Source organism: Prinia subflava, chromosome 23, assembly GCF_021018805.1.
Source record: "Prinia subflava isolate CZ2003 ecotype Zambia chromosome 23, Cam_Psub_1.2, whole genome shotgun sequence".
NCBI classification, from domain to species: Eukaryota; Metazoa; Chordata; class Aves; order Passeriformes; family Cisticolidae; genus Prinia; species Prinia subflava.
In genome coordinates this window covers 6305204-6331376 of record NC_086269.1, presented here as the reverse complement: position 1 = coordinate 6331376, position 26173 = coordinate 6305204, and the positions used below count along the sequence as shown (strand labels likewise).

Here is a 26173-nt window from a genome sequence, read left to right as displayed (position 1 = left end):
CTGCAGACCATCTGACAGCTCTCACCCCTCCTGAGCTGCCTGAGGAATCCAACCAGTCCCACCTGTGGATTGCTCTGTGGATTGGTGACAGTGCAGTGGATGCTCCCAGGATATTTCTCTAAGAGCTGATGCCTTCTGCAGCCCTGGGGGGGGGGGGGGGAATCTCCTCACCCCGCTGCATCTGTGAACAAGCCCCACCAAACCTGAGGGATGCCCTGAGATGGAAAGGGGGCCAGAATTTGGATAATCATCACAGCCTGGCCTGGGAACCAGAACAGCCCCAGGCCAGACCCCAAATATTTCCCATGGGGCTGAGAGACCTCTCCCAGTTTATCTGCCCCACTGATCTTCACCCCATTGCATCAGCCCCACCAGAACACCCCCATTTCCCACTGCCTGACAGGGCAGAGGGTTCTCATCCCTTTGGGCTGTGCTGTTCTGTGTCCTGCTCCTGCAGCCACAGCCCCCTGTTTTGGGAACCCCGAGCTCCAGACACCCCCTTGGGCCTGGTGCAGCTCAGGACAGTGCCCATGCCAGCCCCTCCATCTATGGGCACGGGACTCACCCTCCCCACTTGGCAAATCCATTGGAGGCAGCTCTGGGGTTGGATGCCACAGCAGGACAATTATCCCTAAATGCAAGAAGCACCTTCCACTTCTAGAAATATCATGGACAATTTGTTTTTCTCTGCTTGAATACTTTGGGGAGACCTGAAATGTTTGCAGAAGGTGCCAAAGCTGAGGAGGGTTCCCCAAAAGACAAGAGGCCCTTGAGGAACAGCACAGGCTCCTGCCTCGTGCCCCTGGCACGTGGAAAAGGCTTCGTTAAATAAGGATTAATTACCTAGTTTGGGATAGTGGAAAGACATAATTGAAATGGAGCTGAGCCACCCACTGAAGACTTTAAGCTTTCAGTGGCTTTGCCAGGGATACATGAAACCTTCCCAGTGCAGATCCTGTGGGCTCTCCTCACCAGGATTTGGGCTGTTCTGTGCCAGTGGCAGCCATGGGTCAGCAGTGATGTCAGTCTCACAAAGTCCAGGCTGGTTTCCAGCCTAAGACAAAACATTCTACATCAAAATAAAAAATATTATTCCAAATAATCCAAAATTTCTGGCCCATGCAGGGACCCTGACAGAGTTTTTGGACATTTTCAGGGTATTTGCAGACCTTTACATCTGTCTCTGAGACACATCTCAGTATCCACTTTGGGCTGGGCTGGGCCACCCCACCCCCAGAGCTGCCCAGTGGCTCCTGCTCAGGGATGGTGGGGGACAGACAGGTACTGGGATGTGCTGGTTGTTCCCCCTGCAGCTGCAGCAATGTCTGGGCCCTGGCTTTGTTTCTTCCTGGCAAGTCTCTGACCTTCCATGGGCTCCCACAACCTCAGCTCTACTGCTGGGGAATGTCACAGCCACAGTCCTCAACCCCCTGGAACACCCAGTCCAAGGCACTCCAGCAGGACCCTGTGGTTGGGGAATTAATGTGTAACCCCTGAAACCCCTGCCCTGACCCCCTCAGCACCCCCAGATCTGTGGCACAAGGACAGTTATTTCTTCCTGCACCCAGATGCAGGAGGATTCATTGGAGCTGGCCAAGCTCCCCACAGCAGTGCTGGGGATATCCTGGCCTTTGCTCCCCTGCAGCGTGGACACACAGGCATAGCAGAGCTCTGGGCAGGTGCTGGGTCACAAACCAAGATCCAGTGATTTAGGAATTGTAATTAAGGGTGGCCAACAATGACATCATTTTAGGAGCATCTGGAGGAAGTTGGACAGTTGACTTAAAACCAAAAAGCAGAATGCTACTTGCTACAGCTGGGATTTTTTTTGTTGTTTTTGTTTTTTTGGTTTTAAAACTAAAGAGGAACCACGTGCAAAAGCCCAGGGATGATCCCAGGAGAAGTGGGGCAGTGCCAGCCTCTCCACAGGGCACTTGGTGATGGAAGAGGTCCCACACAGGGTCCCACCATCAGGCTGCACCTCCCTGTCTCAGCACTGGGACCCCACTGCCCTCCCTGGCACTCAGAGTGTCCAGCCAGCCCCAAACTGATCCCAAAGCCAGACCTGGGATGTCATCAGGTGGAAAAAACTCCTCTCCCCTGCACCCAGTGCACCTCGTGGTGCTGCAGGGAGGGTGCCAGTCTCTGTGGGTGCTGGCAGAGCCCCTGTCCAGGGTGGGGGGCAAGGGGCAGCCCCATAGAGCAGCCTTGGCACCAGGGCACCCTCAGAGATTTCTGGGGATGGCTGCTGGAGCAGGGGCACTGCGGGCTGGGAGCAGCAGAGCCAGATTTTCAGGCTCTGCCTTTGAACTCTAGGTGCTCCGGGGCACCTCTCTCCTCTCTGGGGCTCTCCCTGGGGCTCAGGGGGGTCTGGCCAGCCCCTCCTCACCACTGGAGCCCATGTACTGGAGGGGCCTGAGGGGCCACAAACCCACCCCCCATCCCATGTTGTGCCTCACTTTCTCCACCTCCAGGGGGTGAGAAATGCTTCCCGTGGGTCCTCTCCTGCTTTCCAGGCTGCCTGGGAGTGTGCTGGCATCACGTCCCTGGTGCTGGGGGATGCTCCAGCCTCTGGCCCTGGCCCTGCTCCACTCCCTGGCTGGGTCTGTGGGCTGTTTATTTGTTTTTCAGTCTCAGAGTGACTTTTCCTCTGCAGAGACATTCAGCCCTCCCAGCGGCAGATGAAGCCACCACACCTTCCACCCCCACGCCGGTGGCTGGGCTCTGACCCCCAGCCCCTGATCCACTGAGGGTGGGTCAGGTAGGTGTGGGTGTCTGCTCAGAAGAAAATCCCAAACCTGAAGGCTTGCAGACCTCTGAAGTCCTTGGAGGTTATGGGGCTCAGGCAGGGACCCTGGATGTGTGCTGGTCTGGATGAAGATGAGGATGGAAAAGCTTGACTTTCCCCATGCCTGGACCTGAAACGCTGACACAGGGATTTGTGTTCTCTTATTGTCCTCTCCCTCCATTGACTGCCTGAATGCCTCCCCAGCTCTCGGGTACTGAGGCCTCACTGCTGCCTCATCATCAGTGTCCGGGAGCTTACACACCCTCCTTGATCATTTTCTCTGCATGTTCCTTGCTGGCAGTTGGAAAACAGAAAATACCTATTTACAGGAGCAAGAGAGCAGAAAAATTGAAAAAATGGAATTACACTGGATAAAACTGGTAATTTGGGGAATCCCCTTGCTCTCCCCACCCTGCACCCACCACGGCCCAAGCTTGGGATGCTCACACAGCTTTGATTGAGCCTCACTGGATCCCCTGACTCTGGAGCTGGGGACTTAGGGGAAACCCCAGGACAATGACCCTTGCCCTGGAAATGCTGTGTAAGCACCAGCATCCTCCTGACTAGCCCATCCCCTCTTGACACAAGTGCAGGGACCTGGTCTGGGGCTTGTCCACACAGGGCACCACACCTGCAGCATGTCCTGGGGAGGATCCCACCATCCCTGGAGCCCCTTGTGTCCCCATCATGACTCTGGGATGGTGCAGCGCTGTCTGTGCAGGGTTTGGGTCCGACTTCATCTGCACCCCCCAGCCTGGCCCCCTCCCCCTCCACTGCCAGCCGGGGGTCTCAGTAAATGCAGCTCTGAGCACCAGCTGGCCAAGGAGGCTTTGTGGGGTGGAAACCCCCAGTGCCTGTTTCTGCACAACCTGCCCTTGCACTACAAGCTGCCTCTGGCCATGCCACCATCCCCAAAGCCACCCGGCGCTGCCCTGGCAGGGGGAAGGGACCCGCTGGGCCCCACAGGGTGCAGCTGGGGCCAGCTGTGGCAGCCCGGGGCATGAGGACACCACGCTCCATGATTCCCACGCAGCCGGGGAATCTCCAGCAGGATCTGCAGCGCCTCCGGCTCTGGGCTGGGTTCAGGCTCCGGCTTGCGGAGCGCACCGGTGGCTCCGAGTGCTGCTGCCTGCGCTGCCTGTCGGGGCAGGGCCATCCCTTCCCTGCTGCAGAGCCACAGCGCTGCTCCTGTGCCACTGGCACACAAACCACCCTGGGGACACAGGCACAGCGGGATTGGTGACCAGGGAGCCTCGGGGTGCCAGTGGGGGGCTTTGGAGCATTTGGGGATGCTGGTTTAGGGTCATGACTGGCAAAGCTCTGTGCAGGATTTGTGCTCTCGCGTGCCCTCTGGGGTCCCACAAATCAAAGCAACACCACAGTAAGAAGCTGAAAGTCCTGTTTAGGGAAACTTTTGGTACAGGGAATTGGGGTCCCCAGCATTGCCCAACAGCCCAAGGACATCCCAAGGTGAGACAACGTCCAGCAGCACAGCCATGTCACCTGCCATTGGTTCAGTGCCCTGCTGAGGGGTCCCTGCTGCAGCAGCAGCACTCTGGCCCCTTTTTAAAATTGAGACCCAGCCACATCCATTTGTCCCAGTGTCACTGTCACACAGGCAGAGCTCCCTGTGGCACTGAAGGCACGGATCCTTCAGTCACAGCCTCATCCATCCCCTGTACTACAGGAGAGGCTTAGGGTCCCCACCAGTGCACCAAGGTCCTGCATGTCTGCTGAATGAAGGGTGGTGGGGCCCCAGGCAGGGATGTCACCTCCTGCCTTGTCTGAAGTGCCAGGTGGTGGCCCTGCCCGTGTCCTTTGCCCCACCGTGCCAAGTGGAGCTGGCTGTGCCAGCCCAGCTCTTGCAGTGCCTCTGTCCTGCCCCGGCATGGGGGGAGCCAGCGCCGGCACCAGCCTCCCCGGGGCCACTGTCCTCATCCCGGGCTGCACAGCGGTGACCTCACTTGCCCACAGGGATTCCGTTCTCCCCAGCACCTGCTGAGCCGAGGGCCATCTCCATCCGACTCCTGGGGAGCTGCGACTGCCTGGGCTGTCCCACCGGGGCTGCGTCCACCTGCACCACTGCAGAGAGAAGGCTCCTGTCACCTGCTCGGCCAGCATGGGGACATGGGGCATCCTGAGGGGACTGGGGAGTGGGGCCAGACACCATCCCCACCCCATACCACATGCAGGACGGCAAAGGGCCCTGTATCCCTCAGGCCACCCCAGACAGAGGGAGGATGTTAGAAAGTTCTTGTCCAGGGGTACAGATTAAGCATTTCTAAAACCCCTGGGGCGTCACAGCCAGTGCATGGGGTCATGGAACAGCAACCTGCAGACCCACCCTGGCCCATGGGATCCCCTTTGGAATTCCCCAAACCACTCAGGGATGGGAACCTGTGCCCTGGGCTGGGTCCTGCTCCCTGACCCACGGTGGCTCGGTACCTGCTCGGCAGCTGTGCCGGGCGCGCACCTCTTGCATCGCCTGCTGGTTCTTGAAGCGCACGAGCCCCATGGTGATCTCGGCGTTCCAGCCCGGGTCCTCCTGTGCGCAGCGGAAGTCAATCTCGAGGCTGTTGTCCATCACCACCGTGAAGTAAATGTGCCGCTCCTTCCACTCCACGCACTCCACAGCCTTCATGCGGGCGAAGCTCAGCTCCTTGCGCCGGGAGCCCTTGGGCTCGAAAAGCTGCAGCCCCTTCTCTGTCAGCAGGCATCGCTTCTTCTTCCAGAGCTGCAGCAGGCCCCCGCTCCGCTTCTCCAGCACCCCCTCTCTCAGCACCTTCTCGGGGGTCATCGCGGCTCCTGCCCCCCCGGGATCCTCAGCACCTCGTGCGGGCCCAGAAGGGCATTACCCGCCGGGGCAATTCCAGCCGCTCCACGCCAGAGCCGAGCTCCCCGGGGCCGGGACCCCCGCAGTGGCCGTGCTGCCGCCGTGCCCGGGGACTCGCCGCCCTCTGCTCCGGCTCTCAGAGAGGCTGAGCCATGGGGGGCCCCATTCCGGCCACCAGCCCCGTGCCGGGCTCCGCTCCCTGCCCGAGCCGCGTGTGGGATCCGCGCTCCCAGGAGCTGTCGCTACTTGCCCGGCCGCTCTCCCACTCGCATTCCTGCCGCCTCGCCTGGCCCCTCCTGCGCTCAGGCTCCCTTCACGCCCAGGCGAAGCCCGGCCAGGCCCGGCGCAGCCCAGCTTCACCCGGGAGGAGCTTTTGGGGTGCCCGAGGGCAGGCATTGCCTCAGGGTCTTGGTGTGAACAGGCAGGGTGTGGGATGGGGCTGCAGGGCAGCGGTGCAGGGTGTGGGATGGGGCAGGGCTGGGGGACTTCTGCACGACAGCCCCGGGTGCAGGGACAGATGCTGGAGGTGCAAGAGCAGCTCTTGGGGGGTGCAGCAGCAGCTGTTGGGGGTGCAGCCCCATGGGCACAGGGCTATAGGGTGCAGTGCTGGTGGGGACAGTGGGCTGTGGGGCACAGGGCCGACTGGGCAGGGGGCTCTGTGTAAAATGCCAGCCAGGCAGGGGTACAGAGGGCAGTGCCACCAGGCTTGGGGGCTGGGGGTTGCAGTGCCAACCAAGAAGGCACAATGGGCTGCAGTGCCATGGCAAGGGTTTCTGGGGTGCACTGCCAGCTGAACAGTGGGCTGTGCATGCAGCACCAGCCAGGCAGGGGCTTTGGGGACCCCGAGTGCTGCCCAGGAGGGGAGACAAAAGCAGAGAACAGACAGCAGCAATGGGGACAACCCCTGACAGCCACTCATTTCCCCAGCCACTCACCAAGGGTGCCGGGCCACAGCCTGAGCACACAGAGCTCTCACCTCTCAAAGCCCCTGGGACAGGGATTTGAAGCCTCCAGGCTGTCCCACAGCAAGGAGCAGCATCCCCCAGCCTCGTGGGACCTGTACAGGGGGAACGAGCCGTGGTGCAGGGCCGGGGCAGTGCAGCCTGGTCCTGCTGATCCTTCCTCCCCTGCAGCCAAACACCATCTCCTTTCCAGCCCGTCTCGTTCCCGGCCACCGCAGCACCCTCTGTTCCTGTGCCAGCGCCTGGCACCGAGGGGTTCCCCGGGCCAGGCCAGGCTGCCAGGGGCCACATCTGGGGACTTGAGCTGGCCATGGGCTGCCAGGGCGGGTGACAGTCTTAGATGGCTGGGCAGCTGAATGCGCCCCTGCAAACGCTGAGAGTGTGGGTGCTTCACGCAGGTCAGGGCTGCAATGGGAAGAAATCCTCCGGGGAATGTGCCGCAGTCACTGATGGGGGCTGGATCAGCCCCTTTCCCAGCGCCCATCCCCTGGCCCACCCTGCTCATGCACCCCTCACAGACCCAGCCCTGCAGAGCCCCCCAGCTGCAGTCCCTCCTGCCCCAGCCCCTGCATCACTCCCGGTCCCTGCCGGGGGCTTTGCCGGCAGCTGCCGTGGCCAGCGGGCAAGTCTGCAGCACTGATGAGATGCACCTCATTATCCCTCATTAAGAGGGCAGGGCGGCTGGCAAAGCCAGGAACTGGTTCGTGCTCCCTGGGGCCAACCTCGCCACGCTGGCAGAGATCCCAGGTGTCCCAGGAGACCCGGGCTCCTGACGTCAGGCAGCCCTGGAGGTTACCCTGAACACCCCAGCACCTGAGAAGGAGCACAGCAAATGTGTGGGTTCCCCCTCCAAGGCTGTTTTCCCACGCATGGGTAATGCTCAGCTCCAGGGATGCTGAGCCCTGGGAGCTTGGGGGGGAGTAGTTTCAGACTGTCACTGTTTTGGTAAGCTGGGATGTCTGTAGGCAGTCACAATCCAGCTCCAGCTCCATCCTCACAGCCTGGAGGAGAGCCAAGGGCTGCCAACCCCTGCTCGAGACCCCTGCCCCTCTGCTCACTGCAGTCACTGGTTCTCCAGGCACCAGCCACCAAGGGAAGGTGATGGTCCCGCAGCCCTGTGTGTGAAGCTTTGACAATGCCCTTCTCCACTCCCATCTCCCCAGCTGTCTATTCCCAGACACACCAGGCAGGGGTCTCATCCTGCTGGGCTGCCCAGAGGGGGACATAGCAGCTCCTGCCCTGCAGCAAACCCACTGTACCAGGCTGAGGGCGAGCCAAGGGCTCTGCTCCATGGGCTGCCCGCTGCTCATCCCATCCACACAGGGCCCTGAGGGCAGGTCACAGGCTGCTGGGCTCAGGTGACATCCCCACGGTGAAGGGTGACATCCCCTCTCACAGCCCCGCTGGCCACAGGGCTCCGAGGGGATGTCACTGCAGTCTGACCACAGTGGTGTCATCACCTCCAGACTCCAGGGTGCCTGGCCACAAGCCAACCCCTGGTTTGTTGTGTGGCACAATGCTGTGACAAAATCCACAGTAGTGGGACCTCCATCCTCAGAGGGTTCCCATACCTGAGTGGACACCAAATGCTCTGATCAGCCTGACCTTTGGAGCCCTGCCTGAAGCAGGAGCTTGCAGTTAAGACTTCTGCTGGTCCCTTCTAACTTACCTCTTTCTGTGGCCCTCCAAACCCCAAATCCAGCATTTTCTCCTGGCTTTGACCAGACCTCCAGTAGAATTTGCCTCTCTGGGGTCCATCACATGTGAAATGTCAGTACCTCATAGAACCATGGACTGGTTTGGGTTGAAAGGTTAAGAACCACCCCATTCCATCCCCTGCCATGGACAGGGACACCTTCCACTAGCCCAGGTTGCTCCAAACCCTGTCTAATCTGGTCTTGGACACTTCGAGGGATCCAGGGGTAACCACAGCTTCTCTGGGCACCCTGTGCCAGGGTCTCCCAACCCTCACAGGGAAGATTTCCTTCACAATATCCCATTTAGCTCTGCCCCCTGGCAGTGGGAAGCTGTTCCCCCATGTCCTCCAGGCCTTTGTCCCCAGTCCCTGTCCAGCTCTCTTGGAGCTCCTTCAGGCACTAGAAGGAGCTCTGAGTTCTCCCTGGAGTTTTCTCCAGGTGACATCCCCAGCTCTCCCAGCCTGGCTCCAGGGCAGAGAGGCTCCTGCTCCTCCCTTCTCTCTGACAGAACCTCTACAGCTGTGTGAGGAAGTGACTAAATAAAGACTCATTGTAGCTTTATTGACCAACCAGCACTACCTGGGCATGATCCCATCTGGGGCACATCCAGCTGAGATGTCACAGCAGCAGCACAGCATCCCCATGAGGCTCACAGAGAAGGCAGCAGCCCCACCTCACACCTCTGCAGGAGCTTCCAGAACCACCCCACACACACAGACCTCTGTGGGGGAGCAGCAGAGCCTCTGCCAAGCAGGGGAGGCAGGTTTGGGTCTCCACACCAGGGTGGTACCTGAGCCCTCGGTGCTGCAGCTCCCAACCCTACCTGAGCCTGGGCCCTCTGCCCCCCACACCAAGTGCCACTAGACCCCTCATCACAGCCACCACACAGCCCAGAGCAGTGGGTCCTGCTAGAATCTAGAGGGGGGAGGTTTTTGGACATGGTAAAGACTTAACTCCCTACCTCCACTTCAAAAACACCATGTAAAACCAAGGCTGTGATGAACAAGAGAAAGTACTTAAGTTGATAAAGGAGCCCAAGTCCTGCCCCCGAAAGGGATTTCTGCCTCTGTTGTGCTTCTCAGAACACTGCCCATCTCATTTGCTCAACCACAATGTTTATAACATTAAAAAACCCAGAACTCAATTCCCTGTGGAGTCCCTAACTCTTGAGCTGCAGCAAGGCTGATCTGAGTCTGTCCCACCGGTCCAACAGGAGAATCACAGAAAGGGAGTGAAGAGTTTACATGGAAACCAATTAAACTTGGGCAGCTGCCAAACTGGAGGCTTAATGATCCACAAGCTGCTAAAAAAGCAGGGAGTAGGTCAAAAGCTGTTAATTACTTGGCACTGGCTGGGCATGCCTACTTGGAGAAGTGCCACCTAAAAGCACTCACAGGGGTTTTGAGAGGGTGAACACACGTTTGGGTGCTACCAACACACCCCAGAAGGGCTGTCCCCGGCCTCCCAGCATCAGCCTCTGCTTTTGGAATAGTTATCCCTGACCCTGAAAGTGTTCAACAACAGGGCTTGGAGCAACCTAAGCCACTGGAAGGTGGAACAAGATGAGCTTTAAGGTCTCCTCCAACCCAAACCATTCCATGCTGATTCTTGGTGGGAGCAGAGGGAGAGCCCATCCCAGCCGAGCTGCAGAGCTCAGCTGGCCACAGCTGAGCCGTGTCAAACTGCACCGACACATTCCTGCCATTGGGCTTTAGATACAAGCCAGGGCTGCAAACACCTCCCCAGCCCTGGGCACCCAGTGCCCGTCATCAGCCCCAGACAGTGAATAAGTTGCGGAGCCAGGCCTGGGCGAGCTCTGATGTCTGATGTTTTATTGCTTGCTCGGTGTCACGGCTGCGCACACGGCCGGCGGGACGGGCAACGCGGAGCAGGACTCGGGCACTGGGGCCTCGCTGCAGTGGGAGGCAGTGGCCCCCGGTGCCACCTGCCCTAGCAGAACCCCACGGGGACAATGCTTGGACCCCCCCGGCTGCGGGGAGCGCCAGGGCAGGCAGGAGGGGCTGGTGCTGCGAAGCAGCGGTGGCTGGGGGTGGCAGTGGGGCACTCACTGCGGCGTGGGGCGGGCGGGTAGCACAGGACGAGCCCCGGGCGAGCGCGGGGCCGAGCCCGGGAGCTCACTGTGAGTGGATCAGTGCCCCGGCGCCCTGCCCGAAGCCAAAGCCCTTGGGACCGAAGTTCTTGGCGTAACAACCTGCAGAGGACGCAAGGGAGACACAGGTGAGGCTGGCACAGGAGCAGGTCCTCCCCAAGGGGCACACCCTACCTGGACAGGACAAGGTTTCCCAGATTTGTAAACAGGGAGGCCCTGGCTCAGCAGGAAATTCTCCAGCTCTGTGGTTGGCACAGTCAGTCCCCAAAAGCAGCTGCTGGGCCACCCCTTCCCCAGCCTCCATCCCCCTCCTGGGTCCCTGCACAGGGGTCTTCACCCCCATCCCTCAGAGCCCAGGACAAGGCAGCAGGGAAGGTGGGGCTCACCTTTGCAGTAGATCTCCCCATCTTTGTCTGCCAGGGTGGTGGACTCCAGGCTTTTGCCACACTTGGCACAGCGGAAGCAGGACTTGTGCCAGGACTGTGGGACAGGAGCAGAGTCTGGTCAGGCCCCACAGACAGGGCAGCCAGGCTCTGGTACCAACCAGTCTCCCTGCTCTGCTTCTGATCCAAAGGGGCTGGCAAAGAGCTCTGAATGGGATAAAAGCTTTTCCCTGGAAAGCACTCCCAGCCTCACAGCAAAAATACAGAGAGGAAACACCAGGTGTGGTCACTGCTCCTGTGCTGATCTGGTTTTGGAGACCTTTTGCTCACACTCATAGAAGTAATTTGTGCAGTAATTTCTACAATAATTTGTAAGGCGCAATCCCCTCCTCTTTGGGGACTGTCCTCTCTTAGCCAGTGAGATAAATGCCCCCCACTGTCCAGCTGAGACCCATGGCTGCTGCATGTTAGGCTGGGATGGCAGCAAGGATGGGACAACTGCCCCACACAACCACAGCTCCAAGGAAGGCAGCAAACAGGAAAAATGCCAAAACCAGACAGTGTTTAAAAATAACCCCCCATGGTTCCAGCAGTCCCCTGGAGATAAATGAACCTTCAGGCAGACCTTAAGTAGCCAGAGCTGCTCACCGAGGAATTTAAACAAACACTTGGGAAAACATGAAACCTTTTTAGGAAGAAAATGTGAAATTCAGGGGCTGGAGGAGGAGGAGGTATTGGATGGAGTCATCCAGCAAACATTAGCACATGAAATACATGCTCTGGAATCCTCTCTGGGTCTACTTCAATGTAATTGTTTCACCAGCTTTGGTTCCCTGTAAACACTGGGGCCAGAAGCTGACCAGGAAGCCCAGATCATGGTTTTAAAGGTAAATTCAGCTTCCGACCCTGGGCTGACCCTCAACATGTCCATCACAAGCCAGCTGGGGGGTGATGATGCTGAGGGGCCCTTTCTGGTGTGCCCTCTCCTTGCTCTGGAGACGCAGGACAAGCACAAAGCCCCAGGAGGACAGAGCCCGGTCAGGGAATGACACCTCATCACTGGTGAGGCTGTCCCAGCATGGCCACCTTGTCCCCATGGCACAAAGCCAAGCAGCCTGGCCTGGTGCCCCCGACAAGCTCTGCATGTGCCTGACCTCGTGGGGAGGGCAGCTCCAGGCAGGGACCTCATCTGGAGTCCAAGGGCTGGCAGGGCAGAAAGGGTCCCCAGGCCCTGCAGAGGATCTGGGCTGGGACCAGGTCACAGCTCAGGGGGCAAAGAACCCTGGTGAAGAGAAGACCCTAGCACAGGGAGTGCCAGGGCGGTGACAATGACCTTCACACCAAACCCTGGGCTGTCCTAGCCACCACCAGAACAGCCCCAGGAACATTCACTAAACCCATGCCCACAGCTCAAACACCCTGCCTGGCCTGAACAATGCTGACCACTGGAATACACTGCCTGCCCCAAATCCCACCCACAGCATCCCGCCTGTGGCACAGAGGGGAGAAGGATGCACTTTTCAGTTAACAGTGACACTGGTCATGGCACATGTCACTGCTCACCCACCCAGCACATCCACAGCAGGATGTCCACTGTGGCCTCTGCTGAGCAGGGCTGTAAATGTTTAATATAAAATGTATTTCTCCCCTATCTACAAGTCTGTGAGAGCGCTGCAGCCTGGACAACCTGGCTTCCAGACATGCCAAGATCTCCTTTTCGTGCCAGGCTTCCAAGTGAACGTGGCCATTGGACCTAATCCCAGCTCTGGCTGAGGGCAGGTCCAGACCCTCTCAGAAGGTGTCCCTGCCATGCAGCCCCCCGTGCCCGCCATCCCCTCTTACCTTCCCAGCTCCAATGACCTTCTCGGCCGCGTACACGGCCTGGCCACAGCGGGGGCATCCGTCAGCTCCTCCCACCTTCTGGGCCATCCTGGCTGCATTGGGGTTGGGGGGTCGGTGGGGCTGGCCCCTGTGGGTGGGCAGGGAGCTCACGATCAGGGATGCAATAGGAACAGGGAAGAACTACAGGATCCCAAATCCCAGCCCAGTTTATAAGGGAATTTCAGGAACAATGTGTTGTTCAGCCCCATGGAAAGTTCAGCATAAGGCGTGTGTGCTGGGAGGGGGTGGGCAGCACGCTCAGGCAATGGGGACATGTCCCATCCCACCCACCAAACAGGGTTCTGTGGGATTCCCTGGAGGGGCAGAGGGCCCAGGCAGCCCACGGACACTGCTGGGAGCTCAGCACAGGCTGCACAGCCAAGTACCACAGGACAGGTGTGGGGAGAAGGTGCCCACAGCCCCGGTGTCAAAAACAAGGCTCAAACTCACTCTTCGTATTTGATTCCCAGGGACTCGCCCTTGTCAGTGCTCAGGGTCCCTGCTCCCTGCCCGTAGCCGTAGCCCTTAGGGCCGTACTTCTTCCCGTAGCAGGACTTGCAGTAGATCTCCTCACCATGCACGGCCACAGTGGTGCTGTCCAAATTCTTCTTACAGACCACTAGAACAGAGGGGAGGGTGTGGCATCAGCCAGAGCTCACTAATTAGCTGGGGAAAACAAGCCCTCACAGGGACAGCCAGCTCAGCTTTCAAGGAGCAGGGAAACCCTTGCCAGGATCCAGCTGCAGGGAGCACATGCAAACCAGGGCAGATAAGGATCACAACAAGAGCAGTGTCTGGCTTTAAAAGGAAGCAACAACCTAAGCCAACAGGGTTGACACCAAGGGAAGGAAATTCCTGTTAACCCTCTGGGTGCTGCTCTCCTGCAGCTGTACTTAAACCAAGGGGGTGAATTTTCCCTATGAATTACTACAGGATTCTCAAGCCTGAGGATGCATGTCCTGGCCCCAAGCCTTGTCCACTGCAAATCCACACCAGGAAGCATTCGGGGCAAAGAAATGTGAGCAAATGTGGTTTTCCTGGTGTTTGCATGGACCAAGAGCCATCCAAGAGCAGTGCTGTGGCCATCACCACACCCAAGGCAATGTAAGGGCTTCACACATTGGGCACGGTCACCTCTCCAGAGCTCAAAAGGCTCAGGTGACACCTCAGCCCTGGTCCTGCCCGGGTTTGGGGGAGTGCATAGGGGGGTCTCAGGTGAGGAACATTACCTGGGCTGGGTGTTTGAGCCCTGGGGATTAGTGTGGGATGTAAGATGGGGCAGGAGGAGGTGGCAGCCAGGCTCAGGGGCCCTGCTGAGCCCACCCAGAGCTTGAGGCTGGTGCTGGGCTCAGGCCTTCTCCTGATTTTTAAGTTTCCATAGAATCACAGACTGGTTTGGGTTGCAAGGGACCTTCAATTCAGACTATCTGATTCCAACCCTCTGCCATGGCCACCTTCCATTATCCCAAGTTGCTCCAAACCCTGTCCAACCTGGTCTTGAACGCTTCCAAGGATGGAGCACTCACAGCTTCTCTGGGAAGCAATGCCCCACCAACCTCTGAGTAAAGAATTACTTCCTCGTGTCTAATCTTTCTCCCTTATATCTATTCTAACTTTCTCAAGTATATTTAATCTAACTTCCTCCCTTATATCTAATCTAGACTGCTCCTCTTTCAGTTTAAAAACATCCTCCCTTGCCCTGTCATTTTCTGCCTGTGTAAAGAGTCACTTTACCTCTCTTTTATAAACCCCCTTAAGATCCTGGAAATCCTAGCTCCTGTCCTAGCTCTGCTCACAGCTGCCACATCCCTTCCCAGCCCTTCCTGAGACACTGTGCCCACCCAAACTCCAGGTGGTGTGGAGTGTTCACGTGTCCCGTGCAGGATCCCAGCTCCTAGGTCAGAGTCTGTGGCACTGGCAGCCAGCCCCAAACAGATCCGGCTGCAGCTGCCACACAGCTTCCCCCATCCTGCTTTCCATGCCTTAAATGTCGAGGCTTCCAGCAGCTTCTTGGCCAGCAAAGCAGTTTCTTAGCCTTTCCCAATATCACAGGAATGCAAACAGAGCAGAGTTTGCTCCAGCTCCCCTCGGAGCAGCACAAACTGAGCAGGGGCAGAAGACAGCCCTTCCATGACTAAATACAGCCAGGAGAACCCCGTGTGCCTCTACAGGGACAAGGAGGAGGAAAGGGAAGCATGTCCTGCCATCTAAGGAGGCTCTGGCAGAGTCCTCTCCTGGCTGCAGCTCCCACCTCAGCAGGAGCTGGGGATGGAGAACGGATCCCAGCTGGGAGAGTTACCAGAGCTGGTAACTGGTTCCAAAGCTGCCAAGCTCCTGGGAGGCTGCTGGGATCTCTGCATTGTCCTGGAGTGACACAGCCCAGGCAGACCATCAGGAAGGAATGTGGGCACTTTCACTGGCATTTCAAAGGGTTTTGTCCTGAGTTTGTTCCGGGGTAGCAGTGAATGATCTCAGTGGCATCTTGATGGATTTGGAGCTCCAGCCCAAGCTTTCACAGTCTCTCGCCTGCACTCACAGAGCTTTGAGAGGCAACAGAAAAATTTTTTACCCAGCCCCCGGGTTTGTGCATTGCAGAAATTCCAGTGCACTGCACTCATGGAGTTAAGGACCCTTTGTTTTTCTAAGAGCAGCTGAGCTGCTCCGAAAAACAATTAGACAAGAGCTGCCTCTGCTTCCCAAGGCCAAGGGGCTCATTCCAGCTCATTTCTGCTGCACTACGCAGGCAGCTGGATCCCAGCCAGCAGTCAATCACCAAGTTACTCCCTGAGCTCTAATGCACTGTGGTAGGCTTGGCTCCTTTTAGATGATGTTTTTGGCAGATCTGGCTGAAGTATTTGTTATTCTCCCCTAAAGATAATGGTTTCAAGTTCCTTGATGGGGCCCAAATGCAGCACTGGGGAACAGGCTGGGAATGCAGGAGCTCAGGAGCACCACCCACAGCCTGTGGCACGGACTTGGAACTGTGGGCAGCAGGGTGGGCTGGCACACGAGCCACAGCCTGTGCTGGGGAGCCACAGCCAGGACAGGCAGAGCTGCTGGGTACATGTGGAGTGGCATAACAAATGCCTGCAAAGCACAGGGACAGCAGCCCTGAGCCCAGGACCACTCCCTGGGCACTTGCTTCCATGAACACACCCAGGTGACCTTCTTCCCCACTCTGGCCATGTATTCCCCATCTGGAAGCAACGCCTTTAGCCTCATTTTGTGGTTCCTGGAGGCCTGCCCTGCTCTTTGGGTGCCAGCATCCCATGGCAGCAGCTTTCCCTGGCAAACTGGCTGTGTGCACAAGGGGTAAGGGCAACATTCCCCACCCTCTTTATCTGAGGCCACAGAACAAACAGGATTTCCTTCTGCAGAACAGCCATAGGAACCCAGCCTCTCACCCTCGTCCTGCCCAGGAAAAGCCTCTACAACTCCCCTGCTGAGTCCTACCAGCCAAAGCATGTTTGCAGCCTGGAAACTCCCACAAATGGGAGCTCCCGGCCACTCTGGCCACGCTCCACACTGCAGGGAGCACAGACACAGCAGCAGACTCCATCTCCCTCTCTCCCATCTGGATCCAGCTGTACGTGCTGCATCCCAGGCTGGCTGGACAAGAAGTATCCAGTAGCCAGGTTAGGTGGACACAGGAACACGGCAGGGATCATCCCATGAGGTCACTGGAGTTTCCCTGCTGGAAGAGATCAGTTCCAGAGTATGCCTGTTTCCAGATCCCATCTCTGCTTGCTGCATTACAGAAAAGATCCCTGCTGTGATGGGAGGTGACACTGGGACCGGGGCACTGGGACCAGCTGAGGAAACATTAAACCTCAGTGGGCCCTGCTGCAAGGGCACCCTGGAGATGCATTTCTGCTGCTCTCTGGCAGATGTAACGTCTCAAGGAGCCATCAGCAGACACAGGCAACGTTGTGCTTCTGTCCACAGAATTCCAGAGAGGTTTGGGTGGGAAGGGACCTTAAAACTCATCTTGTCCTACCCCCTGCCATGGGCAGGGACACCTTTCACTAGACCAGGTTGCTCCAAGCCCCATCTCCTGCAGGCACAGGAGAATCACTGGTTCTGCAATGTGACAGTCTCCAGGGACAGAGGACAATAATCTGGTACCACAGAGGCCGAGGACACTGCTTATCTTTTGATTCAAATGTCCTGCAGCCCACTGGATGCCCTGGGTTTAAGGAGCTGCTCTCAGCACTGCAACACCACCAGCCTTAGGATCCCCAAAGGCAGGGAAGGGTGTCTAGGGACTGGCAGCAGGATCCCAGCAGGATTTGTAGGATCCTTCAGAGGAGGCAGAGGAAGGGAGCTTGGCACTGGATCACTTGCAGCCAGATCCTGTTCTGCTGCCCCTCCCTGGAGGTGACACTGGGTCCAAACACACACCAGAGAATCCCTCAGCAAAAGTGGATCCGCAGACAGGCTGGGGGTGATGTTTCAGCACTTCTCAGCACTTTCCATCAGCACAAGGGCCAGGACAGGACCACATCTCCTTCCCAATCACCCCTTCAGACATGAGGAGATTCCATTGCAATTCCCCAGGCTCAACGACCTTTTAGTGTGGCGAAGCCACTTGGAAGGCTAAAGCCAGCCCCGTCTCAGAGCACTGCATGGGATGTGCCACCTCCTGCCACCACAGCTGGGAGAGGCCCTGCCTCATGCTCCTATCCTTAACATCTGGACACACACCAGAGGACCCAGCCTGGCCTTTCCCTGGAGTAGGGGTGGACTGTCTTTGCATGGGTGCTGGCTGAGGTCAGCCCCAACAGCCTGGACAGCCCCAACAGCTTGGACAGCCCCAACAGCTTGGACAGCACATGTGTTCTGGGATGAACTGTGTTCCTGCCACGCTGGGGGGTTTGGACAGATCCTGAGCAGCCCTTGCCCAGGAAGCAGAAAGGGGTCAGGGAAGGTGTGGTACTCACTGCACAAGAAGCAGGACTTGTGGAAGCTGTTGCCTTCACACTGCACCTCCTCAGCGAAGTACACGGCCTTCTGGCACACCCCACACTTCTTCCCTCCTCCCCAGTTTGGCATCCTGCAGGGGAAAGCACAGTCAGGAGGAGGGGCAGGGCTCTGCAGGACTGGGATGGGGCAGCCAGAGCAGGCACCAGAGCTCCAGCAGCTTTCCCACATCCATGTGTGCAGAGAGCACCCACTGTGTTTGCAGGGTGCACAGACCGCAGGGCTGGCAACAAGCAGAATCAGCAGAACTCAGGGACCCAGCACCCAGCAGTGTCAGCTGCCTCCTCCTCTCTGTCTGCCAGGAGCAGCAGAAATCCCCGTCTTGGAGCTGTGGGACCTCACAGCTCCTGTCAGTGCCAGGAAAAAGGAGGAAGCAGTACAGTGCTGGGAGACAGCGCTCTGAGAGTTACCCCGGCACCTCCTCAGGTCACAGCCCTCCTGTCACCCCATGCCATGGCCAGGGTGATTGTGACTGAGCCCTGGTGCTGGAGTGACAGCTGCCACACCCCTGGACACAATCCCAGCTTCTCCTCCCTGACCAACACTTCCATCTCAGCCACTGTAGTGTAGGGGACAGACAGGGCTGCCCCGAGGGTAGGAGCTGACCCCTGACACCACCAAACCCCAAGCTCTGGCACATGACCCACAGCACCATCAGCTCCTGCCTTGCCTGGCCAACTGCTCCTAGGCACTCCTTGCACCCCGATATCTCAGTCTACTCCAGGACTGCAGGCAGAGTCACGGAGCCTGGAGAATCTGAAATCAAGAAGACAGTGCAGGGCAAAGACATCAGCACCAGCCTAAGCAACCATCCCGTTCCTCAGCAGGCTATAAATGCTTCTATTTCTCTTCTCTTTCCTGAACTGTGTCTGATTAGACACGGTCAAGAAGCCCGTAGATTTACTGTTAACCCCAAAATACTGTGAGTTACACAAGCAGCAGAGCTCCAGCCCAGAGAGGCCTTGACACTTGTGAAGACCAGGTCAACATAAACCCTGAGACATTCACACAACAAAGTCCTGTAAGGAAATTCTGAGGGTGCCAGGCTGACTGAGTATGGCCAAGAGGAAGCTAAGGAGGATCGAACAGCAACCTGGGGTTGCTACAAAGACAATAGAACACTTTTTGGAGGGGCTGAATAATACAAGCAAGGTCAATAGGCACAAGCTACAGCTTGAGAGGTTTCCAGGGGCCTCTTTTCATCAACACCTCTGTAATTCCCCATCCTGCTCCCATCTGGGGACAGGCACCAAAGTCACCATGTGCTTGCTGAGCTCCTGAGCTAAAGCAGCAGGACAAGGTCCCCAAAACCAAACCCCATTTTCACAGAACAAGATTTTCCAGCCCACCACATGGGTAGGATCTAATCACCTGCCTCAGCCCAAGTTGTGTGGAGATGAGGAAGGGACCTGGGTCTGCCAGGGCACACCAGAAGCCTTGGAGCCCCCCCTTGCAGCAGATCCTGGGTCACCTTGGGCAGCTGAAGCCCCATCCCTGGGCCTCCAATCCCAGTGGCTCTCCCAGCTGGGGAGAGGGGGGCTAAACCCAGCAGGACTGGGGGTTGTACAAACATCAAACAGAGATGGAGGAGCATGAAGGGCTTACAGGGACTGCAAGATCCCTGCACCTCCCAGGTCATGGGGAAGTCGAGATCTTCCCTGTGTGAGATTATTTCGTCAGGAAAAGGGAAACTGATCCCAGCCTGGTTGCCAGGGCAGGGGTCAGGACAGGGGTCAGAACTGACTTGCTGACCCCACTTTAACCTGGCCACAGCTCCCAGATGCCTAGAGGGTCTCAGTGCAGGACAGACAGACAGAGAAGTGGAGGGTGCCAGGAACAGGGGCTGGAGAGGCAGTGCTGGTTCCCGGGATGCTGAGAGCTGTGTTTGGGGTGTGATCACAGCAGCTGGGAAGTCTCTTTTCTAAAGGCCCTCTGCAGGCTGGGCTTCCCACTCTGCCAAATCCCTCCCTTTCAGCCTGGTTCTTCCAGTCCAGCCTTTGGATTGCCTTAAATGGACACAGGCTGTTGCTCTCCAGAGCCTGTTTTTCCCCCTCCATCAGGAGGAGGGTTTGACCTGGTTCAGGAGTTTCCTTGGAGGGCAGAAACATCCAGCAGCACCCCCTGCCAGCCCCTGAGCCCTGCATGGCATGGGAGCCCACCAGCCCCTTTAGCCCCCGTGTCATATCCCACATCAGGAATGACACATCGCTGGCTACAAATTTTCTAGGTCCCCCATCCCTTTCCAACCACCACAGCTGGCAGACCCCATCTCTGGGATTCCCCAGCCCTGGTTTTGGGGGCAGCCTCTTGCCAGCCCTCCCTGATCCAGAGCCAGGGCACCCCATGGTTTGGGAACCAGCTGCTCCCCTTTGCCTCCACAGCACGTTTTGTTCCCCTCAGAGCAGCAGCAGTGAAGGAAGAGGCTCTGTTTGTCCTGAACAACAGGGCTGTCTGCCCAAACCAAGAGATTAGCAGTGGGTAAACTTTCCACTGAGCTGCCTGGAAGCCTAAAGGAGAAAAACTGCTTCTGGGTAAAGCTCACCTGACATTTGCCGCAAGAGGAGTCCAAGCCCTTTTGCTGCTGGTTTTCCTCAATCCACCATGGGAAAGCTGCAGGTCCCTCCACTTAGTTTAAATGATGCCAGGTGATTTGAGCAGAGGACTCTCACCATGAAACACAAACATAGCCCCAGCAAAGCCACATCCCAGCAAAGCCTCCTGGCACACACCAGGATGGACTTTCTGAGGGGGGAGACCATGAAAATTAGTTTGTCCTGGGGATCCACGTGAGGGCTCACAGCTGGACACAGAAAAAGCCTGAGATAAGATTTAAGTTGCTGAGAATTCCCTGTTAGTCCACAACACACCCCCCACATGCTGGGAGCCCAGCAGGCCAGGCAGAGACCAAATCTGTGCTATAGGCTACCATCAGCAGCAAAAAAAAAAGGAACAGGAAAACCCTGCTCTGCATGCCTGGACCTGACCAGCAACGTCCTCACAACTGCCATCCAGACAGGTCCATCCTCCCAATTCCCTAAGTAAGGACCACTTTAAGATATATCAGAGTGTTTGCAACCCTTCCATCATTATTTTCAGAATACTTTGCATATTTTGCCCTATTGCAACACTTGGTGACCACAGTCACATTTCTTCAAGTCACTCTGGGCCCCATGCAAAATAAGGAACAGGAGGTGACAGTCCTGCAGCCAGTGACCTCACTGAGCACAGGCAAGGGGGACACCCGGGGCTGCCATAAAAACAAGATTATTCTCCTTCCTCCTGCAGCTCCACAACTCCCACCAAACATATCCAGAGCCCTACAAACACCACTCTCAGTGCCAAGCAGGGCTTGGCCCTGGAGCCACTCCATCATCCACTACAGATAAGGGAAGAGGCCTCCCAAACCAAGATCCCATCCTTCAGCAGCAGCTGCACTGTGGGGAGCACAGACACAGGGGAGGCTTGTGCAGAACTACCCAAGGCTGACACTTGCTGGAGATTAACCCCAGTTCCAGAGTCTGATGTTGCAGCAGGCCAGCCCTCTGGAAAATACCAGCTTGGATGGAGCTTGGAGCAACCTGAGATAGTGGAAGGTGCCCATGCCTATGGCAGAGGGAGGCACTGGGTAACTTTCAAGGTCCCTTCCAGCCCAAACCTGTCTGTGGTTCTATGAAATCTGGGCTCAGACTCACGCAGGTTTCAGAGGTGCTGTGTTGCACCAGTCTGGGAGGCAGTGTAAGCTACACTGAACAACCAGGCATAAACCAGTACAGAACCAGTATGTACTGGTGCTTTGGGATGTCATCACTGGCTGTAATGGGCAGCAGTGAGCTGGTGCAGCCATAAGGCAGCAGAAACACAGTCATCCTCTTTTTTGAGTGGGTTAAAAGGCCACTGCCCCCAAAGCTGACATCCTCCACCCTGCCCTCCTGAGAGCAGCTGGGTGGGAGCTGCAGGAGCCTCTGGCTGTGTGGATGCAGCTCCATGGCCAGGGGTGCACTGAGGGCAGGGCACGTCCTACCCCATCACACTCTGAGGAACATCCCTGCAGCCACCAGGATGTCAGCTCAACCATCCAACTTCTGCAATAGCTGGAAAACCTTCCCATGTCTGTGCCCTACTAAAATCCTACAGTAATTAATTGCAGAGCAATCACTTTGTGTTTGGAGATCACTGAGGAAGAGCAGACTTGTGCTGACCCATACAAAAAGTTCTTTTTTTTTTCCAAATGAGAGCATTAAAACAAGTGAATGACAGAAGAGAACCATCAGTGCTACACAAAATTTATTCCTAAGCATGTTCACAGCAGTCCAAGCAGAACTAATTCATGCCCTGGCAAAGGGAGGAGTCAAAGGGAAGGAAGCCACAGCAGGAGCCCTAAGTCCTAGGGTCTGAATAGTGCCTTCCAGTTGAGAAAGCAGCTGTCATGGCCATAAAATGGGCAGATATTTGAAGCAAGAGGGACCCAGACAGATGAGAGACGGGCAGAGCAGAGAGGAACCAGCTCCCAGGGATACACCAGGGAACATCCCCTGTCAAAGCCCTGGGCCATGGCACCAGGTGCTCAGCACTGGGACCTGCAGTCAGACTCACAGGGACTCTGCCCCAGGCAAACAGGAACTGGCACAGAGCAGCTTTCCCATCGTGTGGGCACAGGTGGGAATAGCCTTACAAAGGTCAAGCCAGAACTGTCCCCTGTGTCATGAGCTGGGAGGAGCAGTGACATGAGGAGACTCTGAGCCACCAACAGTGTAAAGAAGGATAAGCGAAGGTCATGTGTGACCCAGTGATGGTGAACTGGTGAGCAAGAGAATGGGGACCTGAGGCTGGTGAGCTCAGAGACATGGAAAAACACTGGGAATTACCAGGGAGAAATCACAGAACTGTCCCAAGAGATGCAGCTGGATCACATCAGATACCACTGAGAGCTTTGCTGGGATCGCAGGAAAGGAAGTCAGAAGGCTGTGAGCTCCAGAGTGATGCTCACATGTGGCTCATCTAGTCCATGACTCCAAGAGCAGTCAGGCTTGACTCCATCAGCAATTAAATGATTCTTCTGCCAAGGCAGCCTCAGACTGGCTGTACAGAGAAGGGGCCTGAGAGAGGCCAGCACCGCACTGCCCAGGCAGCTCTCACACCCATGGGCCTCTGCCTGCGTGCACACTGCTCCCAAGCTTGGCTTACAAAAGCTCCTTGGAAGCAGGGTCCTCCACGAAAATCCCAACTTGATCCAGAACAAAAGCAGGAGCATTTTCAGGGAGTGCTAAAAAAAACTCCTGACTCCCACAGGGATCAAATCCATCACCAGACTGAGCTCACTTGAGCTTCCCCAAAGCCCTGAAATGCCTCAGTTGGTCTTGTCCTCCCCACTTGGTGCTGCCTTCCAGGAGCAGGGAGCCCAGCTCAGCTGCTCTGAGGCAATGTTCAGGCACTGCCATCCCAGCTGGACAGCCTCTGATCCAGGGGACAGCAGAGGCTGGCACAGAGCCCATGACCCACAGGAGCAGCACAGCCAGGAGCTGTCTGTACAGCAGCAGCCCTCAGCTCCTTGAGAAGGGTTGAATCCTCCCCAGGACCCACTGCACCTTGCCAGCCTCACCCCCAGCAGAATAACAGAACATCCTGAGCTGGAATTGATCCACAAAGACTACATCCAACCCCTGGCCCTGCACAGACACCCCAACAATCCCACCCAGTGCATCCCTGAGAGCGTTGTCCAAAGGCTCCTGGAGCTCTGGCAGCCTTAGGGCTGTGCCCATTCCTTGGGGAACCTGGGCAGTGCCAGCACCCTCTGGGGAACGAACCTTTCCCTGATATCCAGTCTGACCCTCCCCTGGCACAGCTCAAGCCCTTCCCTGGGGTCCTGTCCTCACAGTGAGCAGATATTGAAGCTGTCCCTCTGCTGCCCCTCTGGAGAAAGCTGCAGATCCCGGGGAGCTCTGACCTCAGGCTCCTCTGTTTCAGCAGGAACAGACCAAATGACCACAGTTGCTCCTTGCAGGGCGTCTTCTCCGACCCTTCCCCAAGCTCTAGATCCAGGAGGAACAGTGCCAAAAGCCAGCCTCACCCCTCATACTATTTTAGCAGTGGCCCCCTTCTCACGCAGGGAGAGACAGAAGTTCTTATACAGGGACTTGGCGGCATCTGCGGCTTTTGCCCAGTGCTCCTGAACCGCCTCCCACAGGCTGAGGGCTGCGAGGGTTGGAAAGCAGCACCTGGAGCTGTGCTCGAGCCTGTGCCCAGCCTGGTGTACAGCAGTGCAAATCTGCTATGGGAACTGCCCTGAGCCCACAGCTGAGCTGCCTCGGGCTCCCTGGAAATGAGCTTTACTGAGTTCAGCCCATCTGATGCAAGAGCTTTGGCTTCCGCATCCCGCCATGTGCACGGCTGCTCCGGCACTGGGAGCAGCCTCAGGGGTCCCACCGCTCCCGTGCCCACCCCGCGGGCACACGGCGGGGCTGTGCCCGTCCCCAGCCCCGCATCTGCCCGCTGCGGCCCGCCGGGCTGCGGCGTGGCCAGGATGGGGCATCCTCAGGGGACGGAAGGAGGGAGGGATGGAGAAAGGGATGGAGGCAGCTCCGGGCTGGAGGAGCGGCAGCCCCGGGCACGGGAGCAGAGGCGGCTCCGCTGCGTTCGGCGGGACCCGGCGGCCGCCTCCGCCCCGCACCCACCTGCGGCCGGGCCGGGGACGGTGTTAAATCCGGTGTCGGTGCCGGGGTTGGTATCAGGTCCGGGGTCGGTGCCGGTCTCGGTGCTGGTGTCGCTGTGGCGTTCGGGGTCGGTGCCGGTGTTGGGAGCCGCGCTGGGGCCGGCGGGCGCTCGGCGCTTTTGTCGCTGGCCGGGCAGGGCGGGTCGCGGGGCGGCGGCGGGACTGATGTCACAGGGCTGGCGGGGCGGCACGGCCAGGGCGGCCGCGGCAGCGCCCGACGCTGCCCGGGACTCCCATCCCAACACCAGGGGAAGGACTCTCCGGGGCCCTAAAAGCCGGAGGGGGCACCTCCCAGATGTTTCGGTCGCTATTTTGTTCTGCTGAACGTTTTCCTCTAAATTAAGAGATGTTGCAAGATTGGAGAATGGACTGAGAGCAGCCCTGGAGAGAAGAACATGGGAGTGTTGGGGCATGAGAAGCTCAACGTGCCCCAGCCACGTGCCCTGGCAGCCCAGAACCCCCCTTGTGCTGGGCTGATCCCCCAGCGTGGGCAGCAGGGCAGGGGGATTCTGCTGAGACCCCACCTGCAGAGCTGCCTCCAGCCCTGGGGTTCCAGCACAGGAAGGACGTGGAGCTGCTGGAGCGAGTCCAGAGGAGACCATGGAGCTGCTCTGAGGGCTGGAGCCCCTCTGCTCTGCAGCCAGGCTGGGAGAGCTGGGGGTGTTCAGCCTGGAGAAGAGAAGGCTCCAGGGAGGCCTTACTGCAGCTTTTCCACAGTTAAAAAAAGAGTTTATAAGACTTCAGCACAAATTGTACAATATGAGTGGTGAGGCCCTGGCACAGCGTGTCCAGAGAAGCTGTGGCTGCTCCATCCCTGGAAGTGTCTAAGTCCAGGTTGGATGGGGCTTGAAGTAACCTGGGCTAGTAGAAGGTGTCTCTGCCCATGGCAGGTGGTGGGACAAGACGGGCTTTAAGGTCTCTTCCAACCCAACCCAGGCTGGGTTTATGTGTCTCTCATAACAAATTGCAGAGCAGGGGAGTGAGGAGAGACTCTTCTGGCAATGGCTCCCATGGGAACCCACCACAACAGTGCTGCTCTGGGTGCAGAGAGAGTGGAGGGAAAATATGCACAGCCCGAAACTACACAGGAAAGGCTGCAGAGGTGACAGAGGTGATGGGAAAACATTCTCAGCACAGCTGGAGGACAGGTGGGAGTCTGGCTCCCTGTGAAGGGAGAGCTCTGAGAAGTGAAGAGGCCAAAGCTGTGCAGGAGCAGAGACACTGCTGCCCTTCCCTAATGTCCCACACAGTCTCTGTATCCTCATACATGTCCCACTGAGCCCAAACATTCCCAGAGCAGCCTACAGAAAGTCTTGCTGCAGGGCTGCAAAGCTGCTTTTCCCTTTTTCCTGTGTGTTTCTATGCCAGGGTAGTACAGGAGCCCAGGAAGGCCCAGGACCTTGTTGAGACAATTCCAAGGCTCCAGGGGATGCTGATTACACCCTGGAAGGCCGAGGGTGGTCCATGTGTAGGCCCTGCAGCCTGACCCCACACTGAATGCTCTGTCTGGTTGCTGCTCTGTGCTCAAAGCCGTGGCAGGACCCCACATCCCAGCTGGAATTTGGGTGTCCCCTCACGTGCTCATTCCTGCCTGATTTGCAGCTCTCCATCCTCCTGGGAAACAGTGCCCTGGATCTGTCCTTCTCTGGTACTCCTCCTCTGCCTGTGGAGGAGGGCAGGGAGGGGAGTGGAACACCCCAGCAAACCCCACACAGGAACAGGAACCAGGTAGCACCAGACAGGGAAAGGATATTCCCTTTCTTAGGCATTTTTAGTGCCCTGGAAGATTCCAAGAAGATTCCATCCATCAGTGGTCTGTTCCCTGGACTT

The 26173-nt window shown here is 57.5% G+C and overlaps 2 protein-coding genes across 4 annotated transcripts; both read right to left on the bottom strand.

The window, feature by feature from the left end:
• Window positions 1-1630: 1630 nt before the first annotated feature.
• On the bottom strand, window positions 1631-6905 carry PHLDA3 (pleckstrin homology like domain family A member 3). 2 transcript variants are annotated; one of them, XM_063418693.1, is made up of 2 exons: window positions 5262-5588; window positions 1631-4870 (listed from the first exon to the last, which is right to left on the bottom strand). In XM_063418693.1, exons 1-2 carry the CDS (start codon window positions 5583-5585, stop codon window positions 4454-4456), a joined length of 741 nt encoding a protein of 246 aa, XP_063274763.1. In that variant the 5' UTR covers window positions 5586-5588; the 3' UTR covers window positions 1631-4453. The 2 variants fall into 2 exon arrangements, with proteins under 2 accessions (XP_063274763.1, XP_063274764.1); XM_063418694.1 differs by having other exon boundaries at window positions 4612-4870; window positions 5234-6905.
• Window positions 6906-10100: 3195 nt separating this feature from the next.
• CSRP1 (cysteine and glycine rich protein 1) lies at window positions 10101-24771 on the bottom strand. 2 transcript variants are annotated; one of them, XM_063418692.1, is made up of 6 exons: window positions 24306-24446; window positions 17595-17707; window positions 13105-13273; window positions 12616-12742; window positions 10777-10870; window positions 10101-10492 (listed from the first exon to the last, which is right to left on the bottom strand). In XM_063418692.1, the coding sequence occupies exons 2-6, from the start codon at window positions 17704-17706 to the stop codon at window positions 10416-10418; spliced, it is 579 nt and encodes a 192-aa protein (XP_063274762.1). In that variant the 5' UTR covers window position 17707; window positions 24306-24446; the 3' UTR covers window positions 10101-10415. The 2 variants fall into 2 exon arrangements, with proteins under 2 accessions (XP_063274762.1, XP_063274761.1); XM_063418691.1 differs by lacking the exon at window positions 17595-17707 and having other exon boundaries at window positions 24306-24771.
• Window positions 24772-26173: the final 1402 nt, after the last annotated feature.

Bases quoted from the DNA above. Each gene is read 5' to 3' on its own strand.
- PHLDA3 (XM_063418693.1), bottom strand. From the start codon at position 5,585: ATGACCCCCGAGAAGGTGCTGAGAGAGGGGGTGCTGGAGAAGCGGAGC. The intron at 4,871-5,261 runs GTGCGCGCCCGG...TTCTCTCTGCAG, and splicing joins ACCAGCAGGCGATGCAAGAG to TGGTGCAGGTGGACGCAGCC.
- CSRP1 (XM_063418691.1), bottom strand. From the start codon at position 24,756: ATGCCCCAACACTCCCATGTTCTTCTCTCCAGGGCTGCTCTCAGTCCA. The intron at 13,274-24,305 runs GTGGGTGCGGGG...CCTCTGTTCTAG, and splicing joins CGTCCCCGGCCCGGCCGCAG to TGGTCTGTAAGAAGAATTTG. The intron at 10,871-12,615 runs GTAAGAGGGGAT...CCTGTCCCACAG, and splicing joins AGGTCATTGGAGCTGGGAAG to TCCTGGCACAAGTCCTGCTT.